This window comes from Acyrthosiphon pisum, chromosome A2 (genome assembly GCF_005508785.2).
Source record: "Acyrthosiphon pisum isolate AL4f chromosome A2, pea_aphid_22Mar2018_4r6ur, whole genome shotgun sequence".
Classification (NCBI taxonomy): Eukaryota; Metazoa; Arthropoda; class Insecta; order Hemiptera; family Aphididae; genus Acyrthosiphon; species Acyrthosiphon pisum.
This window is the reverse complement of record NC_042495.1, coordinates 35,107,782-35,122,603: the sequence shown is the minus strand read 5'-3', so window position 1 is coordinate 35,122,603 and position 14,822 is coordinate 35,107,782. Positions and strand designations below refer to the sequence as shown.

General features: G+C 26.7%; 2 protein-coding genes across 3 annotated transcripts in view; one reads left to right on the top strand and one right to left on the bottom strand.

Annotated features, from left to right (window-relative positions):
- LOC100162877 overlaps positions 1–12,472 on the bottom strand; it is a 26,737-nt gene extending 14,265 nt beyond the window's left edge. The window contains exon 1 of one of the 2 annotated variants that reach the window (XM_008190014.3): positions 12,274–12,472. The gene's annotated coding sequence lies outside the window, so the exon portion shown is untranslated. The remainder of the gene's footprint in view (positions 1–12,273) is intronic. The other variant, XM_016808592.2, reaches the window with a different exon arrangement.
- The window catches only part of LOC100571690 (tubulin glycylase 3A-like), a 16,678-nt gene continuing 2,037 nt past the window's right edge, over positions 182–14,822 (top strand). The window contains exons 1-6 of the mRNA XM_003247974.4: positions 182–948; positions 10,835–10,973; positions 11,629–11,849; positions 11,927–12,121; positions 14,042–14,236; positions 14,308–14,521. Of these exons, the coding sequence (XP_003248022.1) occupies positions 478–948; positions 10,835–10,973; positions 11,629–11,849; positions 11,927–12,121; positions 14,042–14,236; positions 14,308–14,521 (1,435 nt within the window). The 5' untranslated portion in view covers positions 182–477. The remainder of the gene's footprint in view (positions 949–10,834; positions 10,974–11,628; positions 11,850–11,926; positions 12,122–14,041; positions 14,237–14,307; positions 14,522–14,822) is intronic.

The window sequence follows — 14,822 nt, the reverse complement described above, 5'->3', positions numbered from 1 at the left end:
AAATCTAACTATTTGTGTTACTAAAAAATTTGAATTTTATTTTAAATTATTATTTCTTTTTTAAGTGAACATTTTTACTAAATTTTCTTTCAACGTTCAACATACTAAATAACTTTTGAAAAACTATTTTATAACTCAAAAATACTAATTAGTATTACCTGGTACTGCCTTTATTATGTAATATAAATAATATCAGTCAAGTCTTATATACTTATGCGATATTTAACTATCTACACAGTATAGTAGTATACACATATGTATAATCTTATAATATTTTACTCATTCAACAGAAATGTATCGTCAGAGTAACATAAATCATAATAAATATAATATATTACACACAATTTTTTAACCTGAAACATTATAATACACTGTCGAACAAATATTGACCATAAACTCGCCAAAATCCCAAAAATCACACGCACACACATCCGTGGCGCATATTTCAAATCACAAACCGCAATAATAATACATAAAATGATTCAGTCCAACCACGGCGGTACAGGGTTCAAAGCCAAGAGTGCGGCGAGGTTGACCAAAGGAACCGTGTCCGCTGCTGCAGGGATCGCTGGCAAAAGGGCGGACAAGAGGACAAGTAGAGTCGACGAGGCCTTTAGACCCACGGAGAGAGCCGCGCCGCCGACGCCAAAGGCCTTCGACGAAAATGTTCCCAGGGAGGTTGCAGTTGCCGCCGCCGCCCCCGCAAATGTCGTCGGTAAATCATCGGTAACCCGCGACGATGAGGCGGTGGACGACAACGATGCACCACGTCAAACCTACGAATCTACGTGGACTGCTGAAAACTACGTACGGTTGTTGCAGAAAAGTCTGACGAAAGAATGTCAATCACATATTATTTTGAACAGCAGTTGTCGTGACGCCGCTGCGCCCGGGCTCGGAGAGGACGCGGTTGCGGTGTTGGTGAAACGGGCGATGACCGCGGTACAGGTACCTATCTATACCTGTAATGTCTTACAGCTGTGTGTTTACAGTGTACGTCTGGAACATCATGTATGGTGTGACGTGCTTAAATCAAATTTCAAATCCACCAGAAATATATTATAGCTTATTATCAATAGTTTTCAACGATTATAATCCATTTATATCCGTGACCGATTATTAAAAGTGACCCTTGATTGTTATCACCCTGTCCGTTTTTAGTCAAATATATTATAATATTCCAATTTCCACAAAAAAATAAAATGACATTATATGTTATTTTATTATAGATTGTGCGGTAATTATGTACGGTAAAACGGGACCCTATTACTAAGGCAGCGCTGTCCGCGTTCGTCCGTCCGTCTGTCACCAGGCTGTATCTCATGAACCATGAAAGTTAGAAAGTTGAAATTTTCACAGATTATTTATTTCTATTGCCGCTATAACAATAAATACTAAAAATCCTAGAATATATAACAAAAACAGTGTTGCCGACATGTTTATAGCTGATGATGGTACGGAACCCTTCGTGCGCGAGTCCGACTCGCACTTGGCCAGTTTTTTTAGAAACTCTGATCCAAAATCTATCTATAATGATTTAACGATATACGCGTCTCACTTAAGTTCATTATTAAATACCTTATAACTACCACCAGATTACCAAATCGACGATTTATGTGGAATTTACTAAGATCCCTATTTATTCAAACCATATTTCTTAGTTAAATTACAAATGTATATCATATAAAACATAAATCATAAACGTGCCATACAATGAAATATCTATATTCACAGTTTAAATAAACAAAATATAAGATATAGAGCATTTTTTATATCTCATATCAATAGTTTTTAATATTAATCGAATCTAAGAAATTAAATATTTTAAAAGTAGCTATTTAAGTTTTTACTAATAAAAACTATAAATATCATAATAATATCATGTTCAGTTTAGACTTGATACTTAGGTTCACTATCACTATTTCAATTCTTCGATTGTTTTCTTTTCAGATAATTTAAAATCTTACAGGTATATGTATTATGTACCTATACCTCATTAATTGTTTATTTCACTCATAAAAACAAATAGAGCCAAATAAGGCTATACAAATGTACAGATAAGGTAGTTACTATAGGTACTACAAGATGATTATTTTAAAGGTAAACACTCATTATATTGACTTTTGAAAGTATTAACGTTATAAAAAATATTTTTTTGCATAATTAAAATTCATTATAAAATAACATTTTTTAAAAAAATTATGTTTTTAATTTTTTTAAAGAATCACGCCGTATATACAACATTAAAATGCATACTGAAAGTAAAAAATTACATGATAACTATATATTATATATTTATAACATACTTAGGTACTCCTAATTATTTAAAAGGTACGGCATTTTATTGTGCTCTTAAATTAAACCACAATCAACATAATATATTTTGTAGGTAACACAATGAGGATTTTATATATTCCATATAAATTCTTTACAAAATATGGGTCGTGGGTGGTATTGTTTTTTCAAAACTATGTTGTGTTTTTAATTTTTAACATGCATATTGTATACAAAAATATTATTCTAAAAGGCATATGCAGTATACTTTCGTGCGTTTTATCATAATATAATAATATATTTAGAAAAATAAACAAACAATTATATTTGTATTAATAACTTTAATTTTGTTATTTAAATATGAAATAATATAAAAATTATAATAGTATAGATTAAAGACGTTTCACGGATTATTTATTGTATTTCTAATAAAAATAAACTTTTTATATTACATTTTGCTATCGAAAAGTGTTTCGGCCGTTTCGGGTAATTAGGCAAATAGAAATCTCGTTATCAGACATTAGTATGGACCTTATAAATAAAACATTTACTGTTAAAAACACATTCTTAAATAAAGCGTATCTATTCGACTACTCAATATCAATTTTAGATTCTGAGAAGCCCTATGAATGTATTGATTTTACAATGATATGTGTTTGTTTTTTTTTTTGTATGTGTACAAGTTTTGCAGTAGAAAAAATGCTTTGATCTTTAACTTTGAGGGTGGTTTCTGATAGAAAATTGGATCTAATTGGTACTTTTTGGAGGTTGAAGTTGAAAATTCCAAGTATTTTTCAAAATAATAGGGGGGGGGGGGGTAAAGGTGGGCTAATAGTATATTATTGAGATTAATTAAAGTAATTCATTTAATTATTAGTAATACAATATGTTGAATTAGTTTTTTGCCGTAAACATTGCATTAATTGAAAATGTCATTGTGTGTATACAAATATATAATTATATACTTATATACTTAAAAAGTTTCAAGTACCTACCCACAAATAATATTTTTTAATTACAACAAAATAACTAAAATTGTTATTCTTTGTTTAAAATATCTATAAAAAAAACTGCGTTTATAATATATTTTTTCGATAACATTTTGCTTATACAGTATAAGATACTTATGAGAAATCTCGTTTTAAATTTTCAACCATAGCTTAAATTAAACATTTGATGATTTTTTTACTACTTTAAAAATTTTTGTGACGTCGATCAATTCTGTCGAAATTGTTTGTAAAAATGATTTATTTATCATTGAATTAATATTTAAAATATATAATACTGTGACATGTTTAATGACGAGTTACTCGATCGAAATCAACTGTACAGCAGAGCGGTTACCTACTTGAGAGCATACTACTTGCGTTCGAAATTATTATCGTGATGCAGTAGGTGAGTTACATTCTGCAAAAAAAGATTCAAAAAGAGCCATAGCCATTTCAAAATTTACCAATTTCTATAATTATTTTGAAATTATTAGCGAAGCCAATAGCTTGCATTTTTCACCATCTGTAGTAATTAGCTACGTATTAATTAATTATTAAAGTAGAATTTTTTTTATTATGACATTTTCACTAGTTTATAGTATAAAGTTTTACCAGGATTGGGCCAAGTGAAAGCGACATCCCTTAATTTTAAATTCTGTCCAAACTATTTGAATAGCTGAAATATCAACTGTAACTTCAAATTCGGCAAATACAGTGTCTGGTGAAAATATAAACCCTAACTTTGAACACTCTTCACTTGGTGTGTAAATGCTTTAATATAATATGTTTGAGTTTCTTTATCGGGATGTAAAAAAAATGCTAATGGTATATGTAGTAATTATTAATAAGTCCATGAATTGAAAACATTTGCAAAAAATATTTTGCATAGTATGAAAAAGTTATCGACGTAAATGGTTTTCATTTTTTTTAAGAAACTTTTATTTTTATCACAAGAAAATAATATGAAAATAATAATAAAAAATAATATTTTGCCTGTCATTGGCTAGGAGAACATTTTAATTTTCTACTGTAAGTACAGAGTGCTCTTGTAATACGTTGTGTATATCTTCTATATTTATTGGAATTTTTGGTAGAATTGATCTACGAGTATCTTATCGAATCTAACAACTAACAAGTTGTATCACGATACATGTTTCCTTGCCTTCTTCACATCATATAATACCCACATAAGTTATTAATATAATATACGTAATATAATATCACGATTAACCTAATTATTATGATATACCACGATAAGTATAGGTAAATTATATCTACCTAAATCCTGTGATTTAACACTCACATCATACTAAATACTGATATTCTTATCACGGGACTGAACTGTCCCCATCCCACAAATAGTGTGGTTTATTATGCAGTTCAGACAGTTCAGTATAGTTTATGAACCATCGATGTTAATGGTTTTAGTAGATAATATCGATAATAATTATATAGCCGATATGTGTCTCCAAAACGGGACGCAAGTTACCGGTCAAATTTACTACCTGTAAATTGAAAAATATAAATTTTTGGAGACCCAAGTAACATGCAGCTCCCTACTTTCCCCCTTTTTTATTTATTGTTATTGTTATTAAATAGAATATCTAATTTGAGTAATTTATTTAAGTCATTGGATTTTTTTCTAAACGACAGATAATGAATTATGACACGTCTGATAAGTATGTTATAGTATTTTACATTTTAAAAAAATATTTATTAAAATGTACATTGTAATTTATTATTATAATATAATTGAAACATTTGTAAACATGGTAGCGTTAAAAAAAAATTGGTTACAAATATACCTATCTATGTTTTATAATTGAATTGCCTTTCATACTTATATATCATATATGTGTGTCGAATCTATAAACATGCGTTCAACAAAAAAAGCATTGTAAAATGTATGAGTAGTAGAATCACGTAAGTCGGTTGGATAAGTGATCAATTGCAATTTGCAAAAGTAAAACACATGATTTGGTTCGTTAGTTATTATAGGAGTTATTCGAAGGTATCTCATCGTTCTTCGTGCACTATCCTGGTCCTTAGATTTATCTATTTCCAATCTAATTCTTTTAACTTTATAGTTTATCACACACGATCCGTTACAACCAAATGCACGTTCAGCTAGTACGTGTGTCTGATAGGTACATTTTAATTATATTGCCTCTTCATAAATTATACATTATTGTTCATTTTTTTAATTTTTTTTTTTTTTTGAATAATTTGAGTGAATTTAAGTACTTATGAAATGAGCATTAACTAGTCAAAAAGTTACATTAAGTAATATTTTTTTTACATTTTTAAATGTAATTAATTAGTTAAAATTCCAATTTACTTAATGTATTAACTAATTACAGAAACTGTGTAACATATTTTTCCAGTTAATTTTAAAATTAATACGCTAAATTAAAATCATATACTTATCTATTATAAATATATATCTATATTCTGAAACTTTATTCTTTAATTATAATAAATAAATAAATAATTGTTTTTTTTTTTATTAATCTTAAGCAATGGCGACTATATGGCCACTAGTATTATTTTGTCATGGGGTTACGGTTGGTTGGGGAACACGTATATTATGTGGGGTGAGTAATCGTCACTAAAAACCCGGGTGGACACCCATCCGGGAACAGGGCTAGGTAAATTGCGTACATTTTTAAAGCGGTTAGTTGAGTCCCCGGTAAAAAAAAATAGTAGGTAAGTTGGGTCTCAGCTGTAAACCCACTTACCTACCTGTTCTGCCCAAGAGCATAATTATTATTATAGCAGTACACCGTCCGGCCACCAATTAATTGGTGATAGTGTGTGTGTGTGTGTGTGTATTTAGCCATCTATTCTTACCGCTGATTTAAAGTTAACGAATGTTTTTAGAAGATTTAATGATCATATAAACAAATACAGTTATTTTGCGATTATATACTCCACACTTATATCTTACCTGATGCTACGTTTCCCCCAAATATTTGTTCAGAATTTGCAGCTACCACTGTGCGAATAACAAATGGTTGCGAATCATATAATTCTCCATTAAACTGAGGCTTTTACAGCCCTCATCCAAATATTTTAAATTTTGTTGACGGACTATTAGAAGTGCAGTCCGAAACACGTCATATAAAATTACGAAGCACAAAACAAACAAAAAAAGGTGGGTAAGTGGATGTCGATCTGCTGTACAGTAGGTTACAAGTGGGTCACAGTATATAATGGATGGTATTAAATTTGAATTCAATGATATAATATCATTGTATAAAATAACGATTCTGAGCGGAGACGATATGTCAGTCTAGGTATAAGACATAATATTATATAGTCTATGGAATTAAAAAAAAAATGGACCTATAATAGGTACCTATAATTAATTCCAAATTAATTATATCACAATATCTATTAGGTACTTATAACGCGTTATACATCAACAACAAACCGTGATACTATCATAGATATATAATAGTATACTTTAGAAGTTTCAAGTATACCCAAGAATAATATTACACGATCACAACAAAATAACTAAAATAGTTATTCTAGGTTTTTAATATGTAATTTCGTCCACATTTGAACTTTGAATGACTATAAAAATAAACTGTAAATGTATTTTTTAGATTTTTTGGTAACAAAATTAATTACTTACGTGGAATCTTGTTTTAAATTTTTAAATCTTAGATACAAAAGTTGAACATTTTATACATTTTTAACTTCAAAATAATTATTCAAATTTAAATTTGATACATTTTGTCAAAATTCGATCTTTAAATGCTTATGAAAAAAAAATTGTGCTATGTATTTTTAATATTTTTCAACTGCTATTGTAGCAATATATCAGGAACCTTGTATTAAATATTTACACTTTTTGATCCAACAGATAAAACTATATTGATATTTATAGAAAAAAAAACTAAAAAAATTGAAAACTGACAATATCCGTAAAAAGCTCAAAAAGAGTCAAATTATTTTTAAAATTTTATTGTGTATAGAAAATGCTAATATGAACATTCAGTGAAATTTTCAAATATCTACAGTCATTATTATTTTAATTACAACAAAATAAGAAAATCGTAACATGAGAATTCGAGTGAATATCAAATGTTGTAAAAATATAAATGTCAAACGTTCATAAAAATTTAATTTGACTTGCTTGTAGACATTTTTTTTTTTGAAAAAAGTAAACAAACCTATGAAGAATCTTGTATTACATTTTCAAATCTTAGATTTAAAAAGAAAATTTTTCATGAATTTCTAACTCAAAATAATTTGCAAATTTTCGTAATTTTTACGTATTTTGTCAATATTTGAACTTTAAATGCTTATAAAAAAAAATTGTGACTACGGATTTTTAATTTTTTTCATCCGCCTTTGAAACAATATAATAGGAACCTTCTATTAAATTTCCAAGCTTTTTTTACCAACAAATAAAATTTTATTGATATTTATAGAAAAAAAAAATATAAACAACGGAAACTATAAATGTCCGTAAACAGCTCAAAATAAGTCAAAATATTTGCAAAATGTTACGGTGTATAGAAAATGCTAATATAAACACTCAGTCAAAATTTCATGTACCTACGGTCATTTGTTTTAGAGTTGCGCTAAAAACCAAAATTGATTTTTTCGAAAACAGATTTTGCGTAAAAATTCCCGTTTTTCCTTAATTTTTCTTTTGTTTTTCTCGTTGCTTTTGAAAATTACTGGGAAATTTTTACTTTTGACCCCCCCCCCCCCCCCCCCAAAGTACCAACTAGATTCACTTTCCTATTAGAAAAGATACTGTTGAAGAAAATCCAAGCACTTTTACTGTCCTAAAAGGTGATGACAGACACAAAAATTATTTCGACTACTTATCGTGTACACAGACACAAAAAAAAAAAATATAAAAAAAAACACACATCATTGTAAAATCAATACATTCATCGTTTCACTCAGAATCTAAAAAGAAAAGTATGCTCGATAAAGTGAACAAACGACAAAATATAATATTAATACTATAACCTGATTTGAGTATGTTAAATCTCTACTATTTAAGTTTTTACCAAGAACATAATATTACAATAAACACATATATTTTTATTTATACAATTTATACCGAGAACATAATATTTAATACCATATATTTATTTAGAAGATAAGTTTATGTACTTAGGTAATATAAAATAATATAATATATTATAATATAGTTATAAAATTTGACTTTTAATAAAAATGATTAGATATTAAAAAAAATGGAATGAACTTACTAACATTTTATTTTAATTTTTTACTCAATTTACCTAGTATCTTTTTTTCCCGGGATTCAACTTACCTATTACCTTTTTTTTCCGGAACTCGATTTACCAATCCCACCGGGAACTAGCGATGTCAGCCGATGCTTGACCTCAGAGCAAATTGGTGACAAACTAACCACCGAGCCACACCAATTCCCAATAATTATTGTTTTGTTTAATCATTATGTATATCTATAGGTACTATGACTTTAAATACAAAGAAACAAATAAAAATATTCCTTGATTTATTAGGTAGGTAAGTAAGTTGTCATAATATACTTGTAATTTAATGAAAGATTAGCAGCTATTGTTCTGTTAGAACGAATAGTATGGGATTTATTTATAACAATATTATTTTAAATTGTTATTATTTAAAATATTAAAAGTTGCACAATAGCTTTATGTATGTCATTGGTGGTAATTTAAAAAATATATAATTATTTTTTTTTTTATAAACAATAATATAAATTATAAAAATCCGTGGTCAAGATGTAGATGTACATTGTACATGCATATTATATTACATCTATATATATTATATATATATAAGTGAAAATGGAATAATACCTAAACTCATATTGTTTCGCTCACCTCATATATATTTTTTATAATACACCTACAATTTAATAATTAATATATATTATTAATTTATAATAGAATTTGAATATAATGATAAATTATCATCTTCGTAAAACGATTCTGATAAGTACCTACTTAGTTTACTATGGACTATAATGATTGAAAACATTTCTAATCGATAAATATTAAAAAACGTAAACTGAAATATTTTTTGCATTACTCAAAGTTTAATTTTAGGTATAAAAAAACTGAAGAATAAGAAGGTAAATTGCTATAAATTTATTTATTAACTTTATTTCACTTTTTTTTTTTGGTTTTCGATAATTTTAGTATTTATCTATTTAAATTAAAAATATTTCTTAATATTAATTTAGAGATTTTTTTTTAATTTCTCACTTTTTAATGTTAACGTTTATTTTTCATTTTTAAAAAATAAATTAATATTCAAGAGCAGATGTTTTCTGAGAATTTCTTTGTATAAAATATAAATATTAAATATTGAACCACTGAACTAAATAATATTTTATAAACATTCAAAGTTTATATATTATGTTTAAGGGAGTAATACGGGTGTACAGCATAATTTTGGCGCACTTCTCCTGTCATCAAAACTTTAAATGTTATGAAGAAATAATAACTATTATTATTATATTCGATATTTATTCATACAATTTCACAGTTAATTATCTGGCTACCAAATGTTCAAATAAAAATGCAATTTTCAACAAATGAGAAATAGTATAAAATATATAGAAAATTCAAATTGTATTAACATAATAATAGAACGCTAGGAAAATGTGTATAATATTATATATGAAAAATTTGAAATCAAATTTACTACCTATCTTTGCAGACATTGGTTATTGATTATAAAATTATCCTGTATACCATGCTATGTTTAAATGTATTTACAGTTTTTATTTGATAAGGCGTTATATCTTTAATTATAGCTCATAAGTCACGTTTGCATGATACTGAGAGGGGGCAGAGTACCAAGTCATAGAGTGTACTTTTACTTATCATTATCATATTGATAGAAGATATTAACTTTTTTTAACATAGGTAACACAATTTTATACAAACTTGTTTCATCGTACATTATTAATTTATTTAACTTCGTCAAATCGTTTAAAATTAAAGACACACAAACTTTAATCGGTATTTGTTACGATAAAACGTTACAGATTATTTCCTAAGTGGACCAACAAAGTTTTCTTATCAGTCTGGCTTCAAGGTATTTGTACTATAGGGATGGTAAATCGATTGTAAACTTTCCTAGTTGCCACATGCCATACCTAGTACCATATAACAATCATTACTTATACAAATATGAGCTTTATTGATTTTAGATAATTTTGATTAATGTTATTATTACGTAAATAGTAGGTATATATTACATTGTACTTATTTGTATACTACCTATTAATTAATTTATTTAACGAGTCTTAAAAACACTATTAATATGACTCAATATTGTTTTCATGTAATTTACAAACTTTATAAACTTTTTAGTAAAATTCATTAATAATTTAAAAATATCCTATGATCTAAATTTATAATTACGGTGTGTAAATTGTATTAAAACTTATTAATTGATTTAAGATATGTTTTTTAATGATATCGATTAATTATATTTTGGATTTAATTTTGTATTAAACAATATGCACATAAATGGATTTATAGAGTTAAGGTTATTAACTTTATAATAAATTAAAAATATCATAGGCCAGAAGAATATTTTCAATTCATGGATATTATCCAATAATATCAGAAGAGCTCAAGAAAAGAGGTTGGGTAGAAAAAAAAAATCCAGATTCCAAACCACTGAATTATGAATATTTATTTACAACATTGACATTAACAAGTAATCAGTATATAAATCATTAACATAGCTTTTTTTCTCAAAATATGAGTTGAAACAATAATATATTAATTCATTTAATTTGCTAATATTTATTAAATAAAATATAATATGACGTCTAGTCTTAAATTTGAATTAGTTTTTCTACTAATTCTACAGTTCATGAGTTATGCATAAGTTATACAATATAGTTTTACAATTTTAAAAATCAATGTATTGCTAAAAGAAATAGTAGATAAAATAGAAGTAAATAGTTCTTAGAACGAAATCAAAAATAATTTGAACACGTAGGTATACAAGATTATTCTTAGACATGAAGTTTTTTTTTTTTAAATTCTATAATAATATCAATAGTTTTTCAATCAAAAAATACGACAAACTTTTAACGCATCTACTAGTAATTTACATAAAACAAAATTAACACGTTATTAAATTATAATCATATTATTAATTATCCAAACAAAACGGAAATGTCCGACACCGGGAATCATTGTCCTGATATTTCAATTTGGTAAATAGAACGACTTTAAAGTTATCTTTAATTATAAATATATATTATAATATATAAACACCGCAATAGCTTTGTCTAGTCCATAAATGTCCGTTGTTTTCTAAAGGGGAAAAATGACAAGTCAATAATTATGCGTATTTGCTTTAGACAGTCGTTCAACTTGTAACGTCAAGTCACCACCTTCGTTAACTTCATCAACAGTGGAATCTTTAATTATTGAAAATATAGAAAACACATATTTGTGGTCTGTAACCAAAGACGTTAGCCCTAATTACATCTTTACCACAAATCGATATGATATTAATTGGAATACAATTAACGATGCGACAATGATGAGCCAGTTGAATAATTTAAGTTTTTGCACTAAAGTACTTTTGCGAATTATTACTGCACGATAGAAGCAGTATGTAATTAATAAATTTATTAATACGTCATAATATATTAGGTTAGATTGGCCGGAACCGTTAACACGATATCAAAAAAAGTCAATATAAAATTTCCAAGGACCTACAACATTTCAGACACGAGGACAATGCATTTTTTTATAAAAGATTATCGACTAACAGCTTTGTTGGGTTCCTTGAAGAACATTCTTAGTTCAAAAAATTCACAAAAAATAATGTTTAGTGAAAACGGAACAGTAAGTCAGAATAAATATAACATAATTTTTCAAAGACGATATTTTAATTTTACAGAAGGTTCATAAAGCTAATATGCATACCTTTAGTTACTAAAGCCTATAATAAAAAAAAATGTCATAGAACTTCAGACTTATATTTATTTCCCGAGTACCTGTATGTTATTCATATGTGTCTCATCACTCCAAAATGATTACCAATGATTACTAATGACGACGACTTGTCCAGTGTTCACATACATATTTGATATATTATAACATTATAACAGCATTCATTTTGCGTTCGGACAAATAAACAATTTTATTTTATAGAAAAATATAAGAATACATTATATACGAAATTAAACAGACAAAATATTAAATTCCCCACATACTTTATGTCATTACCTCAATATATCATGTTTATAGTTTGTAACATATTATAATATAATATACTACAATGAATTGACGAGAAAAAAACTAAAAAATTAACAAATAAAAACAAATAAAAACCAAAACAATAATAAAACGATTTAATAAAAAAATAACAAGAGAAAAAAATTTAATTATAAATTGTATAGATAACGCTAGCTTAATAACTAAAAATGTTTTTTCTCCGTGACTCATCAAAGAGTTATTTATTACTCAGTTGTATAATGTAATCGGTAGTGAACTGGAAATCAGCTAAATGTAAACTTATAGTTGATAAACACTAAAGAGGATATTCAGTTCTCCCACAGCAGACACAATCGATACATTATTCAGATTTCAGATGGCTTTATAATTTAGTACACTACTGCAGTATTCGGTGCAGCAGAAATATAAAATTAAAGTGAAACAAATCAATAAGTTCAAAAAAGAGTTGTAACATCGTTAATAATATATATTAAAAACAATAACATTATTTTTATTAAATACGTTTTAACAATATTAATGTAATAATTTAAATCTAGACTTAAAAGGATCACCAGTGGGTGGCTGATTTTTCATATCATGTAGTCAAGTCAAGTCACACTATAACTGCACATAATATGCTCATTGTAAATATTACTTTTTTTTATTTATTTGGGAGAAGGAATAAGTGTTAAGTTAAAGAGTTAGATCTCTATAATTATTGCATTAATCGGACAACTTTAATTATAATATTATATTAATTATAAATTAAACTTAAATAATTGTAATATCGGTAATCATAATAATATAGGTATATTTATCTAGTTTTATAATAATACATTTAAATGATTTCCAGTATTTGAATTAAAACAAATTCTTTATTCCATTTTTTATTTATTTATTAAAAATAAATAACGCCGTGAATTTCTCTAGCACTTTATTATTTTAAATGAGGGTTTTTTTAATCCTTTTTTTTGTTATTTTTAAATTATAATATTTTTCAGAAAATTATTTCAAAAGTCCTTTAAATGACCCTCCATTCATTAACGATCGGTTATTTTATAACACAAATTTCAAAATATTCCTTAAAGTCAAAATATTATTAAATAACTAAAAATGATTAGGTACTTTTGTGTCATACGCATTTAAGTACAAATATGTACTATTTTTTCATTTTAACGTTGCGACCCGTTTGATTTCATGTTTCTTCAATTACATCATCGGATAAAATAAACAAAAACTTGTAAAAAAAATTAAATTGTATACAAAAATTAGGCAATTTAATCCAAGAAGAAATACACTATATAAACAGACTCACACACACACAAACACATAGACACAGACACAGTATGAAAATATCTAAAAAAAACAAACCAATAAAACATTGTACGAAAAATGCATTGTTAAAAGAAAAAATGGGGTGATCAATAATCATGCTCATTTAATCATCATGCAAGTATATATCAATCGGAAAAAATAATAACAATAATATTATGTTTCATCGCCGGGGGATAAAGGAAATTATAAAATGTAACAAACATTCTACTATAGGTTCCATACGAAATGATCGACTTCATTGAACAGCGTTGTTGGGAATTCGTGCACGCTTATCAAACCAAAGAAGAAAGTGATATGCTATGGTTTACAACAATATTAGAAGATTGCTGGAACAAATTTATGGTTTGGTATTATGAAATTATAGAAGAACTCGCTACCATTCGTGTTTGTAACTCGTTTCAAATTAGTGTAAGTATCCCGTCGGCAATTTTTCTCTACTTGTTTTTAGTAAATAACTAAATGTTATTGTTGCATTTAAGGATATTTATGAGCGATTTGAAGGTTTGGAATGTAAAATTAAAACATTTTGTCCACAATTCTTTATCGATGGTGATACAAATCTGTGGATCGTAAAACCATCTAATCGTTGTTCCGGTATAGGAATAACATTGGAGAGACGTTTCAATAATATTTTGAAAAATATTAAAAAACCCAACAAATGTAATAAAACGTACATAATACAAAAATATATAGGTAATGCATTTCAAATAAATAAAAAAAAACCATAGGCCAATTAATAACGCAATATAAAAAATATTCCGAGTGGAAGTGTGAAACTTAGAAGTTTACTAATAAAAGGGGGCAATTATTGTAAGTAGTGTTAAAGAATATGTCTTTACAGTTAATTATTATTTATCTATAATTTATCAAAAGAAACTTGGATATTTGATAATGGATTCGGTTTAAATTTTAAAACAATTGACGTTTAATTATAAATGTGTATCGTTTGTGTTTACTTACTTGCCTATTTTAAATTGGGAAGTGTTTAAAATTC